The following is an 18433-nucleotide window of genomic DNA, read 5'->3' as shown; positions in this document are numbered from 1 at the left end:
CTCCCTATGTATGCCGCTTGTGGTCGTGGGCCATCACCTCCATAGTGCAGTTGATAGGCCGTGCGCCAGCAGCTTTAAACCCGCATTGTGATCTTGCTTAGGCATTCAAGTGCTGGGGGCACAGTATTACATGTGCACCCCAGCTCCGGCACCCGGAGAGGTCAGTACCTGTCATAGCGTGCTCCCACTTTACGACATAAGGTAGGACCGCTGTGAAACGAATGTGTGCTCCTCCCTGAAAGACCCATATATTCTCCACTCTGTAAACAGGTGCTGGTCGGGATGTCTCACTCATGACTGGCATCCTGACCAGCACCTCCAGAAGTGTATGGTTGGACCGTCCGCAGTCTACTGGTACAGGGTAGTTTTCAGAGACTAGACGGAGCTGACACGGATTTAGTGAACGACTATATGGGTGGAGTGCTGCGAGGTGCTTGTTACTGAACCAGGAGGGGACTTGACCTTGGCTCAAGTCCTCCAGATTGCTGTGGCCCTCGAACAGCAACCATGCCCCATACAGCACACACACCTCATTCTGTGCCACCTGATCCGAAGCATTCCGATCCTCCCGTATCAGTGCATTCACAGTCTTTGCCTGTCTTTCCAGCTCTTCAATAATATCTTTTAAATAGACCGTCATAGCTTGGTCCTCGTGTAGCTCTGAGCCTACGACTGTATTCTCATCCCCCAGTATTTTGCGTAACTGATCCTTAAGTCCATTAATTTGAATCTGGAGTTCCACATCGTCCATGCTGTTGACGACTGAGGATCCAGTGTTATTAGCCATAAAAATATCGTTCCACGTCCCCCTTCTCTGCCTCCCTGTACCACTATTTTGCTCTGTGGGGAAACTGTACAAATGTTCTTTATCCACCTCCCCAACGTCTAGCTCGTAGAAACGTAGAAACATATACCGAAGTAGAGCTTGATACAATTGCTCTGTCTCCTTGGGGCACCATGCCAGTAAGTGGACTTCTGTCAGATTTATTATTACTGATGCCACTGCATAATGTACCCCCTGGTATAGGATTTTTCCTGTGGGTATTAAAACTAGCCCGTTCCCTGGTCCCTTGGCAGTTGTGTGACATCTCTCTAGTATGGTCTTAGCTGGCGGGGTGGTCGGTGGGGGCCCTCTAGGGTGTGCGACTAATTCCGTGGCATTTATTGGGGTCGGGGGACGTGGGATCACACAGGTGTATAGGCTTTGGTCCCACATCATCCCCTTCCCTGAATCCTGCCACTGTCTAACGAACACTATAGAGATGCCTGCTGGACAGACCTTCTCCGATCCCCACATGTACACATACATTCCTTGCTCTGTCTCCCACCATTTATCCCAACATACTCTCACTCCGTCTGGGGCACTAGTAATGGTCCGGTAGGTATCATTGTTAAGTCGTTCCCATCCAGCTTCCTGGTCCCCCGTGTCCTTGCTCAGCTTTCTGAGTCACCACCTACCCAGGGGAATCTGTCCTCCACAACTCAAACACACTCTCTCTCCTTCCGTCACCCTAACCCGGGAAGCAACAATCTGTACCCTTGGGCATGGGAGGGACACCTCCCCGTAAGTAAACCCGGCCTGGCTGGGGTATTTGGTCGAATTGGACCACAGCCATCCTGGCCATCTTCCCTTGTGGTGATAGATAGCGATCTCACTCGCCCCTCGAGTACCATCCCTGGTAGTAACGATGGGTGCTCTTCCACCTGAGCACCCAAAGATCCGGGACTCCTCGACATCACCTCTCTTGCCGGTGCTTGCCCCCAGTAGGGCAAGTAGGAACAGGATTCCTTCCATCATTTCTGGCTTTCCTGGAGGGGTCATACAACAGACAGCCTTGCCTTTGAGAAAACGTTCTCTGGCTTGGCTACAAGGTAATCTTATTCAAATTTAAACTTGAAAGCTCTAAAATCCAAAACCAAACCACTAACTTAAAACTCAAAACCCCTTTAACTTAGATACTAACTTAAACCAAAGCTATATACAGCATCACCTGTCTCCGGGTGGCCAGGTTACATCCTGGATGTCCTGTGCCTTCTGCGGTCTCTGGGCAGCATCTGCACCGGAGACCATGGTGTCCTCGGCCGTGAGACTCGGTTACCCCTTCTCACGGGGTCGGTAGTCGGGGGTTTTCTGAGTCCCATACAATAGGTGGGATGGCCCTTCCCTCTATGCAGTGAACAGTGTCTAACCCTAAATCTAGTCGGACTACTATCTCCCCTGTTGGTTCCCCATAGTCGGAACCATGTCCGGTGGGGCTGCTACTTCCCCCACAGGCTTCCCATAATCGGGTTCAGTGCCTGGTGGGGCTGTTACCTCTGTTGTGAGCTTGTTCCCTTCAGAGGCTACGACCGGTGGGGCTGCTGCCTCCCCTGCCGGTTCCCTACAGTCAGGCACTGCAGGCCTGGGACCTTTTGCCCATAAGCGGTCTCCCGCCTTCCGCAGTCTTTGCATCCTGGAGTCCCTCTCGGAACGGAGCAGTCTGTATCGTAGTGTAGGGGACCATGGGAACCTGGGCTGTGGAGTGCGGAAGGTCCTTCTAAGGCTTCGAATACCTGGGGCTTGTACGAGTCCCAAACTATAGGTGGGACAGCCCCTCCAGTAATGCAGCTCCCGGCCTCTACTTGTACAGCCTGTGAGTCTGCCCCCACTACCCCTGCGGTTCCCCCACAGTCGGAGGCTGCCGACTGAGGGCCCTTGTCCTGAGGACGGCTCACCCCTCCCGGCTGCCCTTTGTGCTTAGCTGACCCTGGGTTGTACAGCTTACGCTGGTTGATGTGGAACCATTTCGTGTGACGGGGCAATTTGACAGCCTACACCATGGGGCTTGCTTTTCAACAATATTGTATGGTCCCATGTACAATGCTTCAAAAACCCCTACCCGCGCGAAGTTCCTTACCATTACCTGATCCCCTACCGCCCATTCGTGGTGTCGACGGGGTTCCAACAACAATCGGTTACTCCTATGCTGCCTCCCCATGTTACCAGCAGCCTGCCAGTGAATCTGTTTGAGGTGTTCAAACAGATTCTTAGTGAAGCTGTCCCGGCTCACTTCCCTGAGTTGGCCCTCAGTAAGCACCGGGGCTAGCACATGGGTGGGAGTTCGCATGATCCGGCCAGTCATAAGCTCGTGCGGGGAATACCCCTTGCTTTTCGACGGACTGGCCCGGACTCCCATTATGACTAACGGCAAGACCTCCACCCATGCCTTGGGTGAGTCTCCTGTCTCCTTTCACAGCCTCTCCTTTATAGTCCGATTCAGTCGCTCCACAGGGCCTGATGACTGCAGGTTATGGGCGACATGCCATTTCCCCTCGATGCCGAGCACCTTAAGGGTGGCCTGCCTCACCTTCCCGGTAAAATGACTTCCCTGGTCGGACTCCACGTACTGTGGAAGTCCCCACCAGGAGAACACTTCCCTAACTAAAATTCTAGCTGTCCCTAGTGCGGTCGCTGTGCGGCACGGGAAGGCTTCCACCCATTTGGAGAAAACATCTACCAAAACCAAGCAGTATTTGTATCCTCCCTGGGCGGTGGGTAGCGGCCCGATGTAGTCAATCTGAATCAACTGCCATGGTCCCTCTACCCTTCTGATATGTCCCATGGACACCTTCCTTTTCTGGGGGTCAGGGTTGTTGGCTGCACACACCAAACATTCCGAGCAAAACTGCTGGATATCCTCCCTGAGTCCCGGCCTGTTCCACCCGTTGCCAGGTGGTCTCAGGTCCGGGGTGTCCGGCTCCTGGACCCTCGTGGGCCAGTTGAAAGAATTCCCTTTTGTGCTGCTGTGGAACAATCCACTGATCCCCATGGAATAACATGCCTTTCTTTACAGCCACTTTAGCTGCACCGTACGTGTCATGTATCTTACATTATTATATATAACTGTATCCCAACATGCTATACATGACTGTAATAAGATATGACCTGTAACCACTAGCATACCTTACCACCAGGGCTGCACTTGCAAGAGACAGGTATATAAGGACAGGTCTCAGGCAAGTAGAGCATTCCAGAGCTAGGAAATAAAGGTGCAGGTCTAGAGTGACCTTGACTTCACTACATGCCTCGTGTGAATCTGTACTGAGGGGACAGGACTTTACAGTACGGACCCTCTACTTTCTCCCCCTTGGTTAGCAAACTCAAGACAGATCTCAGGGCGGAGTCCTGCGCCTGAACCGTTTTAATGTCTGGGGCCAATGCTATCCCTGCACTCCCCTGTGCCCTGTCTCTGCCCCTAATTGCTGACACAGGTCCTAAATTGTACGGGTCCCAGAAACTGCCCATATGAGCACCCTCTTTAGCTAGGGTGTCTGCCCGCTGGTTACCCTCCCCACGAGGTTCGACTTTTGAGTGGGCCTTTATCTTATGTATACACACCTGCCCTTCACTGCCTATAGCCCGCATGATTCTCTCCAGCAACGGTTTGCTAGGGGTTTCCCATCCACAGATGTATACCCTCGACGGGACCAGATGGCCAGGTATTCTGTACACGAATTGCAGGTAAACATGCTATCTGAACAAATCGTGTATGGGGTAGGGAACTCCTCGAGGTGGGTCACAACGTACATCACCGCCGACAGTTCGGCATGCTGGGCGCTCATGGTGCTCGGGAGCTTGATTGCCAGGGCAATGCCTGCCCGTGGGTCATAGATCCCGCAGTCCATGAGTCGCTCGCCTGCCGACACTGTGCTGGAGCCGTCAATGTAGATTTCGTGGCCTGTGGGATGTATCCCGGCCCGAAATCCTACATCGACATCCCATACCCCTTCTATGGAACACCTATGGGCCACCCCTGAGTAGATCATGTTGGCCTCTTTTCTAGGCTCGCAAAGACCTTTCAACTTTAAGTCTATTTGGGAGAGATGTAGGGTCCAGCGAGCAATGCGGGCACTGCTCACTGACCCGTCTTTAATTCTCCCATCTCGGAGCATTTGGGCGGGCGTGTGATGGGTGAGGAGCGTAATTGGAGACCCCCCTATAAAGATAAGTGATCTCTTTACCGCCCAATGAGTGGCGAGGAGGTGTCTCTCACAGTTGGAGTATGCCTTCTCCACATCTGTGAGGACCCTGGAGGAGTAGACCACCGGTCTGAGCTGGTCATGTCGCTCCTGAAGCAGCACTGCACTCAGGCTATCCCCACTGGCTGCTACCTCCAGGAAAAACTCCTCATCCCCATCAATAGCCCCTAAAGCTGGCGCGGTTTGCAGGTTTTTTTTAATTGAGTGAACGCCTCCTCGCAGCTTTTGTGAAGGAGTCGGAGTAGGGGGGCTGCTGTGGCTGCGTAGTCCTCAATAAAATCCCTGCAGTAACCGGTAAGCCCTAGGAAAGATCTTACTCCAGTAACAGAACGAGGGGCTGGCAATTCCTGCACTGCTTCTCTCCTGGCCTTATCTATAGCCCTCTCACCTGTGCGCACAGTCAGCCCCAGGAATTTTACTTCTGGCTGGCTGATCTGCGCCTTCTTTGGGTTGACTTTAAAACCCTCTTCCTTTAGCAGCCGCAGCAGTTCAGCCAGCAGTGGGCCGTGCTCCTCACCCTTGTCGGTAAATAGGAGCAGGTCATCCACATACTGTAACAACTGCTGGGGCTTGCTGAAGTGTTTTAGACAATTGGCCATGCATTGGTGGAATATACTGGGGCTGTTATGAAACCTCTGGGGAAGGCAGTTCCACGTGTATTACTGGCCCTTGAAGGTAAAAGCAAATTTGTACTGGTCCCCTCTCTTTAACAGGATGGAGCAAAAACCGTTTGAGACATCCAGCACCGTGAAGGTGCACGCGGATGCCGGTATGCTTCCAATTAGGACCGTGGGCGCGCAGGCTGGGATATTGCAGTTGAGGACCCGGAAGTCCACAGTGGCTCGCCACGAATTGTCCGGTTTCCTAACCGGCCAAAGTGGTGAGTTCATGTGGGTGGCTATCGGCTTCAACACTCCCTGTGTGACTAGGGAACCCAGGGAAATCTCCAGGTCTGCCTCCGCCTCCCTAGGGAAATTATACTGTTTTTGGGGCCTGGCCATGGGATCCCCATCTACGCTAACCTCGACCCCGTTAACCCTTTCACAATCATGCTTGTGGGTGACGAATGCACTGAGATTTGCCCGCATAAATGCCTGATACTCTCTGGGGGTACTGCTTACCAGTAACTCGAGGTCACAGCTGTCTTTTGGCTTTACCACGCCTAGGATCTCTTTGCCTTGTATCCCCGGGATCACTACAACTTATTTCTCTTCCCCCGTGCACACCGCTCCCCATAGACAATGATTTCTAAGATCCACTAGGACCTTGTGGCCAATAATGAAATCTGCGCCTAGGATCCCTGTTCCCTCTTTTTCCCACTTCAATAGGGCACACGTCCACTTGGTGTGGAGTGCTCCTAAGTCAATTGATAGTGGAATGGAGAACGAGACAGCCTGCTCATTACCTGTGAACCCTACCAAGGAATACGGGACTCCATTCGACAGAGGTGCGGTGGTTGGGTTATCCGCATAGACGATGGTGCTGGAAGCACCAGTGTCTTGCAGATAGGTCCCTTTAACCCTCTCCACCTCCATCTTCACGCAAGGCCATTTCCACTTATCATATTGTAAAGGGCACAGGTATACAGGCTGCGCTGGCTCTAGTCATGGATCAGGATTAGGTGGGGCAGATGAGGTTGCGCCGATGGCTACAGCTATCTTCCCTGAGCCCATTATCATAGTTCGGAGCGCAGCCACAATCTCATCGAAACTGCCAGAGGGATTGTGTGCCACTGGTCTCGATTTTTGGACCGGGGCTGCTAAACCTTTTGTGGCAGGGGAATCCTTTAAGGGCGGGGATTCCTTTCCTGCCCTATCTTTCCAAGGATTTCGGCAATCCTTACGCCAGTGTCCACTTTTTCCGCACCCATAGCACGTATTCTTTGAGTCAGAAGGGCTCCCCTGTTCCTGGTGCCATTCTCTCCTGGAATTACTGGGCTGGATCTCGTGGCCCTTTCCTTTTTGTGGGGCCTCAACTGTCCCTCTGCCGTTGTGGTAAGCCAGGGTTACCTGTCTAACCACTGACTCCTCGGTAACGGTGGGGTCTCTGGGGTCGAACCACAGCTCGGCTTTAGCCTTTACTCATGGCAGGCAGTTAGCCACTAGGCTGCGAAGTTGGTTCCCGGTCCAGGTGTTCCCGGTCGAGATCTCCTCCACATGCTCTCTCGTAGTTGGGCCACAACCTGTCTGCGAATGCCTGTGGAGTTTCGCCTGCCTATTGCAGGGTTTTCTCGACCCGGGAAAACGGACTTCCATCATTTAGGCCCAGAATCTCTAACACCTCTTCTTGGATCACAGCGTATGTGCTCTGCCCCTTCTTGCTATCTGCAGAGAGGGCCTGGTATACCTTGCGATCCAAGGAGAAAAGCAGCATTTTAGCCTGTTCGGCCTCATCGCAGCCGTTTATACCGGCTGCCTGCTCTATGTCCACAAAATGGACTGAGGGGTCCGCTTGAGGGGTTAACTTTTCTCAATGAGCTACCATTGCCCGGAGCTGCTGGGTTCCATGGGGGATTACAGATTGGCTCTCCAGGGCCCCTTGTCCCTGACCACCGTTGCTGGCACCATACTTTTGTTGTCGGATCGGGCACATCGGCCCGGGTCCTGACACCCCTTGTATTTCCTCGGTGCCGCGTTCTCTCTGTACTGTCAGGCTTGACCTCGGTAAGGCTACAGGCGGTGGTTGGACGCCCTTTCTGCCACTCTATCCCTCTCCCCCTCTACTCCCCCTTGCTCCTGCACGTCTCCCTTAGGAGCACTTGGGCTTATCAGGCATACCATTCCCTTAGCATTACATAGGGCCTGGGTTAAACTTTTTATCTTGGTCTCACAGGGCCCGTGATCTTCCACCCCAAAGCCATTGCTACTGGCTACTTTATAGGCTGCCTGCACATCCCGTATCCTCTCCTCCTGTTCTCTTATTACTTTTGTTAGGCGGGCATTTTCCTCCCGCAGCGCTAGCTCATTCCCCTTTGCCTCTGTTACTTGGCATTGGAAATAGTCCTGCTTATTCCTGTGGATCTCCTCTAGCTGTAATCTGCTATGCTTTTGTTTAGTTAATTCCTCAAACATTTTCTCCCCTGCCATAGCCCTTACAGCTGAGTGCTCTTCGGATTCCCGGAGCTCTGCTACCAATTTCTTGACCTTTCTATCCAGCAACTGGATCTATCTTTGGTAGCAGACCAACCAAACAGCTTTCTCTTTTGAGCTTTTATGGTCCTTGCTCTCGGTCCACTTAGCAGCTGTGTCCACTGGACGCTCAGCCCATAACAGGCTTATGACCCACTTTTTGGTAATATTTACTTTCTTAAATACATATTTAGAGATTTTTTTTCCTTCATTTTTGTTCTTTCCACCAGAACCGAGTCTACATCCTCACATCCTTTGTACCAAGCTCCTATCTGGCTCGCCATTATGTAGGGGGTGGTGGGTTTGTCAGCCTTTTCTGACCTTTACGGTTCGAATCGTCCCACTTCCTGGTTCTAGGACTTGGAATTATTTAGGGGATTTGATAGATGTAGACAGACAACTGTTTGGTGTAAGAACAAATATTTTATTTAGAAAATAGCACACCACACTAATTAACTTAATAGCATATAACAAAATGTACTGAAAAAGGAGGGGGAAACGTATATGCAACGGGTATAGAGGTTATGCAGTGGGGAAAAAAAACCACCTCCCACTACTACACTAACTGAGTTAGGCTCTGAAATTGCAGGGACTATGCTCACCAAAGGATTTCTCCACAGTTTAGACCAGTTGCACACTGCTTTCTCTCTTCTCAATCTTGTGGATTCTTTAGCTGGTTGCGGTGCCTTCGGTATTAGCACTGGTCGACGTTTTGATGGTAAATGTTTTTTCCTTGAGTCAGCGCTGGATGATTGTTGATTTTTCAGTGACTCCGAGGCTTCTTGTTAGGTTCTTCTTGTTGCGTTGTTGTAACCTCGTGTGGTAAGTTAGATGTTTCAAAGTCAGAGTCAAAGAGCCCAGAGTCCAAGTGCTTTTCCAGGGTGCTCTCGGGTACGTTTCTTCAAAAGTGTTTCCTCAGCCCAAAGATTACCACCCAAGCTACCAGCAAGGCCCCCAATTATACCTGAGAGGTTGCTTAAACTTTCGCGCCAAAACTCGGGTGCACAATTGATTTTTGATGACTGCTTTTGTGCGATTTTGGCAGGCTGATCAACTCTAATGTGATCCCTTTGTGAGAATTTTGGTGGGCTGATTGAGCATTAGCATGATACAAGATTCCCAAAGGTGTTGATAGGGTTTTTGGATGGTGCTGTTAGAATGTAATCAGGTCTTGATACTGTCCATTGTGTGTTTTGCTGATGCCAGGGTTTTTCTGTATAGCCGTTTTAAGAACTATTAAAATATGTCTGTATCTGGGTCCTTGGTAAGTGGGCTTTGCTAGACTGCTAATGTCTCCCTGGGGCCTGCCTCCCAGGTGGGTTAGCAGCCCTATAAGGATCCCATTTCCCTATGCAGACCCAGCATACAATTTAAAATGTTCAAACTCAATCTAAAAGGCCCTAGTTTAGTCCAAAGGCGCCTAATAGTGAGATATTTCTGCCCAGATTTCTCCTCCAAAAGTCTAACACAGTTCCCTTTTAAATTCCAGACACATGTCCATTGAGTAGGGGGTCCCAGAATTTTGTGAATCCTGCACGGAGCAGGCTCGAGGGGGCAGGTGGCCTACATCTGCTATTATTTCTTATGTTCTTAATTTAACCATTCTGTGGTTTCTCTAGCATGCACACGTTTGCCTAAGATAACGCATGGCAAACTTGCGACAGAGCTTTTACCTGTGCCATTTTGAAATATCCACTTGGAAACTCTCGGGTGTCACACAAGGATGACTCTTCTACACGCCTCCTTTCACCCCACACACACATTAAGGAACGATATGGCCTCAGTAGACATTTTCAAACAACAATTGTGAGCTCAGGAGTGGTTAATTTGGAGAAATCCCAAATTCCACCACTGCACAGTGTCATCAGCATTACTTTAAAAACAAAAGAGCTCAAGGGATTATTTTTGTCTATTTCTAGGTATTTATATGAGCATTAGCCACAATAAGAGGACTGATTTCGATGAGAAACTGAACTAATATCAATAGATATTGATATTATGCATCCTTGATCGTGTGTGCATCCACATTCTTAGGTTCAGTAACTCAACAAAACTATTAATTTCATTGCGTTTAAAAGAAAAGACAAGGTATTAGAGCTGATCATAATATTTGTAACTATTTTTCAAAAGGAGTGTTGGCAATAAGATGTTCCCCTTAATTAATTGTGAAAACAAATATGGAGTATTGTGGTATCATGGCAGTGGTGAGATTTACGTTTGATTCGCCCCTCCCCCCTCGCCACCAACTGCAGAGCTTCTGATTTCAGCCTCATCATGTTGGGAGGCACTTCCCCAAGGCAAGGGGAGTGGTGATAATTAGACTATGAAGACAAGTTACATAAAATTGTCTTGTATTCTCTTGAGTTTAGAAGGTTGGGGAGTAATCCATTTGAGCTATTTAAAATGATTAAGGGGAATATACAGAGAAACTAAAATCCTCTGATAGAGGTACCCAAAACAAGGGAGCACAATCTTAAAATAGATTAGACCATTCAGGAGTGAAAGGAGAAAGAACCTTTTCACAGTCAGAGTAGTGGAAATCTGGAACTCTTTCCCCCCTGCCCCCACAAAAAGGATGTGGCTGCGGGGTCAATTGAAATTCTCAAGACTGAGATCGATAGATTTCTGCTCGGTAAAGGTATCAAGGGATCATAGAATGGTTACAGTATGGAAGAAGGCCATTCGGCTCATTGAGCCTGTGCCTGCTCTCTGCAAGAGCACCTCAGCTAGTCCCACTCACCCACCTTTTCCCCGTAGCCCTGCAATTTTTTTTCTTTCAGGTGCTTATCCAACTCCCTTTTGAAAGCCGTGATTGAGTCTGCCTCCAACACCCTTTCAGGCAGTGTGTTCCAGATCCTAACCATTCGCTGTGTAAAAAAGTTTTTTCTTATGTCGCCTTTGGTTCTTTTGCCAATCACCTTAAATCTGTGTTCTCTGGTTCTCGACCCTTCCACCAATGGAAACAGTTTCCCTCTATCTACTCTGTCCCGACCCCTCATGATTTTGAACACCTCTACCAAATTTCCTCTCAATCTTTTTTGCGCTGAGGAGAACAACCCCAGCTTCTCCAGTCTATCCATGTAATTGAAGTCCCTTATTCCTGGAATCATTCTCGTAAATCTTTTCTGCACTCTCTAAGGCCTTCACATCCTTCCTGAAGTGCGGTGCCCAGAATTGGACACAATACTCCAGTTGAGGTCAAACCAGTGCTATATTAAGATTCATCATAATTTCCACACTTTTGTACTCTATGGGGCCAAAATTGCCCCATGGGATGTAAATCCCTTTTTGCACGGGAGTGGGCGGCGGTGGCCCCTCGACTGCAATTGCCCCCAAGATTTTGGGGGAGATTGGCAGTTAGCATGTGCCTCGCATTTTGCGCCTTGTGTCGGGGCGCACACGATGATGACATCGTCGCCGTACACACACTGGCCCCTTTGTTCCCAGTGGGGGAAATTGCCTCGCGAGATGCTAGGCTTTCGTAGGCCGATGTTTGCGGCAGCTTCACGGGGCACTGACATCCGCCCCGGGTGCCCCTTAAAGGGGAGGGCGTGTACGCCCCAGGCCACCATGGTTTATTGAATGTCGCCCCGACAATGGGAGTCCTCGATTCAACCGGGCCGCCATCATGCAGCCCAGCATTGCCTTTTGTGTGCCGGGTCTCTGGCTCATTCACAAATGCCCCTGGTGGCCCAGTGGTACCCACCAAAGGGGCTGTAGAGTCCGCAGTGGCCCTCCACACTAAATGAAGGGGTAGCGTGTTGTGGCACATCAGTGCTACACAGAGCAGATGCCAGCGCCGTACTACAGCCCCAGGAGTGCCCCCGAAGTAAGTCGGACGCCCAGGACCGCGCTCCTTCTCGTTTCCGGCTCACAAAGGGGCAATTTCACACCAGGGGTGGGACTTCCACCCTGGGCATTAATTGACCCGGGCTGGGAAGATTAGTGGCCCCAGATGGGCCACGGGGAAATTTCACCCCCTATACCTCTAGCCCAGGATCCCGTACGCCTTTTCAACTGCTTTCTCAACCTGCCGTGCCACCTTCAACGATCTGTGCACATATACCCCCTGGTCTCTCTGTTCATGCACCCACTTTAGGATTGTACCCTTTAGTTTATATGTCCTCTCTTCATTCTTTCTACCAAAATGTATCACTTCACACTTTTCTGTGTTACGTTTCATCTGCTACATTTCATCAGCCTGTCTATGACCTCTTGAAGTCTATCACTATCCTACGCACTGTTCACTATACTTCCAAATTTTGTGTCAATGGATCAAAAGTGGGTAAATGGTGTTGAGGTACAGTTCAGTCATGATATAATTGAATGGCAGAACAGGCTGGATTGCCTACTCCTGTTCCTATATCCCTTTGGCCTGGGAAAGGTGAAAAATAAATGAAAGCAAATCATGTACTGCTGCATGGAGCCTCAAAATTACATATAGCAGATAAAAACATGTTTCAGGGTTTCCAACATATTTTATTACCTTTCTGTTTCTTTTTCCAGAATGGCCTGCCAGATACCCAAGCTAAGTTCCACATCATGTTCCTGTTCTTTGCAGCTGCAATGTTTTCCATCAGCCTGTCCTCCCTCTTTGGATATCACTGCTGGTTAGTCAGTAAAAACAGGTCTACACTAGGTAAGGTGCAGTTCCAATTTTCTTTTTCCACAAAATGTTTGATTGTGTTGAACTTTTAAAGGATTATTATGATCCAAGAGGCACCATCCTGGTTAATGCACAACAAAGAAAGATAATATAATCTCAACATTTTTGTGAAGCATTTTTTGCTTACAATTTTGATAGGGATGCAGAAATATAATGCACAGTATCTTAATTACTGATTTGTGAGGTTTTTGGAACGATAGTGGTGTCACGGTGTATCAAAGTCCACGAGAATAATGAAAAGCCTGAATATATCAAAATTTCCATTCCCGGCCTGGTCTCACTCTCCTGTTCTCTCCAGCTAGTCTCCGAGTCCACCAGACTCATATATGTACCTGCAATTAAATTAAATGTAGTCACTGATGATGCAACAGATTGAAGACCAGACATTCCCTATGCCACTGGGCCTGCAAAATTCAAACAAGTACAGCATACAGAGCAATAGCACTGAGTGTCACAACTCCCATTCTCACAGTAGCTTTTCCTCACAGTGACTGGAAGTTGGAGAAGAGAGAATGGGAAGAGAGAAACCTCACATTTATCCACATTATACTGCATCGGCCATGCATTTGCCCACTCACCTAACCTGTCCAAGTCACCTTGCAGCCTCTTAGCGTCCCCCTCACAGCTCACATCGCCATCCAGTTTAGTGTCATCTGCAAACTTGGAGATATTATACTCAATTGCTTCATCTAAATCATTGACATATAATGTAAAGAGCTGGGGTCCCAGCACTGAACCCTGCAGCACTCCACTAGTCACTGCCTGTCATTCTGAAAAGGACCTGTTTATCCCGACTCTCTGCTTCCTGTCTGCCAACCAGTTCTCTATCCACGTCAGTATACTACCCCCAATACCATGTGTTTTGATTTTGCACACCAATCTCTTGTGTGGGACCTTGTCAAAAGCCTTTTGAAAGTCCAAATACACCACATCCATTGATTCTCCCTTGTCCACTCTACTAGTTACATCTTCAAAGAATTCCAGAAGATTTGTCAAACATGATTTCCCCTTCATAAATTCATGCTGACTTGGATCGATCCTGTCACTGCTTTCCAAATGCGCTGCTATTTCATCCTTAATAATTGATTCCAACATTTTCCCCACTACTGATTTCAGGGTAAACGGTCTCATTACCCGCTTTCTCTCTCCCTCCCTTTTTAAAAAGTGGTGTTACATTAGCTACCCTTCAGTCCATAGGAACTGATCCAGAGTTGATAGACTGTTGGAAAATGATCACCAATGCATCCACTATTTCTAGGGCCACTTCCTTAAGTACTCTGGGATGCAGACTATCAGGCCCCGGGGAGTTATCGGCCTTCAATCCCATCAATTTCCCTAACACAATTTCCCGCCTAATAATGATATCCTTCAGTTCCTCCTTCTCCCTAGACCCTCGGTCCTCTAGTACTTCCGGAAGGTTATTTGTGTCTTCCTTTGTGAAGACAGAACCAAAGTATTTGTTCAATTGGTCTGCCATTTCTTTGTTCCCCATTATAAATTAACCTGAATCCGACTGCAAGGGACCTATGTTTGTCTTCACTAATCTTTTTCTATTCACATATCTATAGAAGCTTTTGCAGTCAGTTTTTATGTTCCCGGCAAGCTTCTTCTTGTACTCTATTTTCCCCCTTTTAATTAAACCCTTTGTCCTCCTCTGCTGAATTCTAAGTTTCTCCCAGTCCTCAGGTTTGCTGCTTTTTCTGGCCAATTTATATGCCTCTTCCTTGGATTTAACACTATCCTTAATTTTCCTTGTTAACCATGGTTGAGCCACCTCCCCCGTTTTATTTTTACTCCAGACAGGGATGTACAATTGCTGAAGTTCATCCATGTGATCTTTAAATGTTTGCCATTGCCTATCCACCGTCAACCCTTTTAAGTATGTTGCACTTTTATCAGGGAGGCTTTGAGGGTGTCCTTGTTACGTTTCCTCTGCCCACCTTTGGCTCGTTTGCAATGAAGGAGTTCCGAGTAGAGCGCTTGCTTTGGGAATCTCGTGTCTGGCATGCGGACTATGTGGCCTGCCCAGCGGAGCTGATCAAGTGTGGTCAGTGCTTCAATGCTGGGGATGTTGGCCTGGTCGAGAACGCTAACATTGGTGCATCTGTCCTCCAAATGGATTTGCAGGTTCTTGTGGCAACATTATTGGTAGTATTTCTCCAGCGACTTGAGATGTTTACTGTACATGGTCCATGTCTCTGAGCCATACAGGAGGGCAGGCAGTACGACAGCCCTTTAGATCATGAGCTTGGTGGTAGATTTGAGGGCCTGGTCTTCGATCACTCTTTTCCTCAGGCAGCCGAAGACTGCACTGGCGCACTGGAGGCGGTGTTGAATCTCATCGTCAATGTCTGCTCTTGTTGACAAGAGGCTCCCAAGATATGGGAAATGGTCCACATTGTCCAGGGCCACGTCGTGGATCTTGATGACTGGGGGGCAGTGCTGTGCGGCGGGGTCAGGTTGGTGCAGGACCTTTGACTTACAGATATTTAGTGTAAGGCCCATGCTTTCATACACCTCAGTAAATACGTTGACTATGTCCTGGAGTTCAGCCTCTGTGGGCTCAAGTTTCGGCTTGAGTTGCTCCTATTTTTTTTGAGCAACTAGTTTAGAATGGAACATCTTAGAAATTGCAATTCTCGGCATTTAGTTTGCTCCATTTCTAGTGAGTTAGAATAGTTTTAGAACAGATTTTTTTTTTCAAAATGGGCGTGTCCAGCCACTTACGCCTGTTTTGCAAGTTTAGGCAGCGAAAACTTACTCCAAACTAATTAGAATAGAGTAAGTGTAGGTTTTTGTACGCTCAGAAAAACCTTGCCTACACTTATAAATCAGGCGTAGGGAGCGAGAGATAGGTGGGGGGGAGGGAAGTTTACAAACATTAAACACTTCACTTTTACAAATAAAGAGCCATCATCAATAATAAATGATAAATAAATCAATAAATCAACCAATAAATCAATCAAAAAAAATTTAAAAATAATTTAAAAAAATAATTAAAACATCAATCAGTAAATAAAAAATAATTTCTACCAGGAGCCTTCCAACAGTGTGCTGCCCGCCCCCCCCCCCCCCCCCCCAGTGTCTCTCTCTCTCTATCTCTGTCAGTGTCGCTCTCTCTGTCTCTGTGTGTCTGACAGCGAGGGGGGAGGGAAGAGGGGGGGGAACAGAGATGGGGGGAAAAAAGAGAGGGGGGAAGAAAGGCGGGGGAAGAGAGGGGGAAAGAGAAGGGGGGAAGAGGGGAGAAGAAGGGGGGAAGAGAGGGGAAGAAAGAGCGGGGGAGAAGATGAACGGGGGGAGGGATGAGCAGAAGCTGAACGGGCCCCGCCGAGGACTTCGGGCGGGTCCCGCACACAGCCGATGCCGGGCCATCGCCACCGCCGACTCTTCGGGCAGGGCCCGCCCCAAGCGAGATGCCAGGCGGGCGGGCCCCGCCGCCGACGAGATAAGCGGTGTCAAGCCACTCAGCCGGGGATAGGGGCGACGTCTCTTCGGCCTGGGATAGGGTCGTCGCCCAGAGACAGGACGCACTGGGAGGGCCAGGAGCTACTACACACGCGCACAGCCTCCACTGCACATGCGCGCAGCTGCCGGCACTGTTTTTGACGCAGGGCTGTAGCTCCGCCCCCAGCAGTTCCTGCTGCGCTGCGCTGCGCCGAGCTAGAAATGGACTTACAGCTATCTGAGAATCATGAGGTAAGTATTCAGCGCAATTTTTGTTCTACAAATTAAGCGGGCCTCTCCGATGTGCGCCATTTTTGAGCCCTGTATGTGTGCAGACGCAGGCGTCATCTGCGTACTGTAACTTGACGACAGAGGTTGGGGTGGTCTTGGATCTGTCCTGGAAACGGCAGAGGTTGAACAGGTTCCCACTGGTTCTGTACTTTAGTTCCACTTCAGCGGGGAGCTTGTTGACTGTGAGGTGGAGCATGGCAACGAGGAAGATTGAGAAGAGGGTTGGAGCGATGACGCAGCCCTGTTTGACCGCGGTCCGGACATGGATTGGGTCTGTAATGGATCTGTTGGTAAGGATCACGGCCTGCATGTTGTCGTGGAGCAGGTGGAGGATGGTGACGAACATTTGGGGGCATCCGAAACGGAGGAGGATGCTCCATAGACCCTCGCGGTTGACAGTGTCAAAGGCCTTTGTAAGGTCGAAGAAGGCCATGTATACGGGCTGGTGCTGCTCCCTGCATTTTTCCTGTAGCTGTCGCGCTGTAAAAATCATGTCCGTTGTGCCCCGTAGGGGACGAAATCTGAACTGTGACTCAAGGAGGAGCTCCTCAGCCACAGGGAGAAGACGGTTGAGGAGGACTCTAGCGACGACTTTCCCAATGGCTGATAACAGGGAGATTCCTCTGTTGTTGCCACAGTCGGACTTGTCCCCTTTTTTAAAGATGGTCACGATCACTGCATCTCCGAGATCTCCCGGCATGCTCTCCTCCCTCCAGATGAGAGAGATGAGGTCATGTATTCGCGCCAACAGTGCTTCTCCGCCATATTTCAGTGCCTCAGCAGGGATTCCATCCGCTCCCATGGCCTTGTTGTTCTTAAGCTGTCTTATGGCATTTTCTACCTCGTGCAGTGCACTACTCTAACTGGGGCCTCACCAATGTTTTATAAAGATTTAGCATAACTTATTTGCTTTTGTACTCTATGCCTCTACTTATAAAGCCAAGGATCCCATGTCCCTTTTTAACAGTTGTCTCAACTTGTCTTGCCACCCTCAAAGACTTGTGTATGTACTTCCCCAGGTCGCTCTGTTCCTGCACCCTCTTTAAAATTGTACTATTTAGTTTATATTGCCTCTCCTCATTCTTCTTATCAAAATGAATCACCTCATACTTCATAAATTTCATCTACCATTTCACCAGTCTATGTTCTGCTGAAGTCTGTTACTATCCTCTTGATTTACTACATTTCCGAGTTCCATATCATCTGCAAACTTTGAAATTATGCCTGGTATACCCAAGTCCAGATCATTAATAAACAGCAACAAGAGCAGTGGTTCCAACACTGGCCCCTTGGGGACACCACTGTATATTTCCCTCAACTCTGAAAAACTGTTCACCATTACTCTCTGCTTTCTGTCCCTTTGTCAATTTTTTATCCACGTAGCCACTGCCCCTTTAATCCCATGGGCTAACAAGTTTATTAGTGGTACTTTGTCAAGTCCTTTTTGAAAGTTCATATACACATCAACCCCACTACCTTCATCCACCGTCCCCGTTACTTAATCAAAGAACTCAATCAAATTAGTCAAGCACGATTTGCCTTTAACAAAATTATACCGCCTTTTATTTATTAATCCATATGTTTCCAAATGCCGATTAATTTTGCACCAGATTAATGTCTCTAAAACTTGTCTCACACATCAGGCTGATTGGCCTGTAGTTGCCGGGTTTATCCTTCGCCTCTTTTTTTAACAGGGGTGTAACAATTGTAATCCTCCAGTCCTCTGACACCATTTCCATAATGAAACACAGAAACAGAAATTTACAGCGCAGGAGGAGGCCATTTCGGCCCATCGTGTGACAAAGAGCCGCACGGCCCTCGGTCAGCAGTCCTGAAGGTTACATATAAACCTATGAACAATAGTGAAAAGGTAAAGAGCACCCAG

At 48.9% G+C, this 18433-nt stretch overlaps 1 protein-coding gene across 1 annotated transcript in view; it reads left to right on the top strand.

Moving 5' to 3' along the window:
• zdhhc2 (zinc finger DHHC-type palmitoyltransferase 2) overlaps positions 1-18433 on the top strand; it is a 248732-nt gene that overhangs the window by 182777 nt on the left and 47522 nt on the right. The window contains exon 8 of the mRNA XM_070862621.1: positions 12654-12786. Within this exon, the coding sequence (XP_070718722.1) occupies positions 12654-12786 (133 nt within the window). The remainder of the gene's footprint in view (positions 1-12653; positions 12787-18433) is intronic.

Source organism: Pristiophorus japonicus, chromosome 2 (assembly GCF_044704955.1).
Source record: "Pristiophorus japonicus isolate sPriJap1 chromosome 2, sPriJap1.hap1, whole genome shotgun sequence".
NCBI classification, from domain to species: Eukaryota; Metazoa; Chordata; class Chondrichthyes; family Pristiophoridae; genus Pristiophorus; species Pristiophorus japonicus.
Note: the sequence above shows the minus strand (reverse complement) of the source record. Positions and strands in the feature narration are given on the sequence as shown.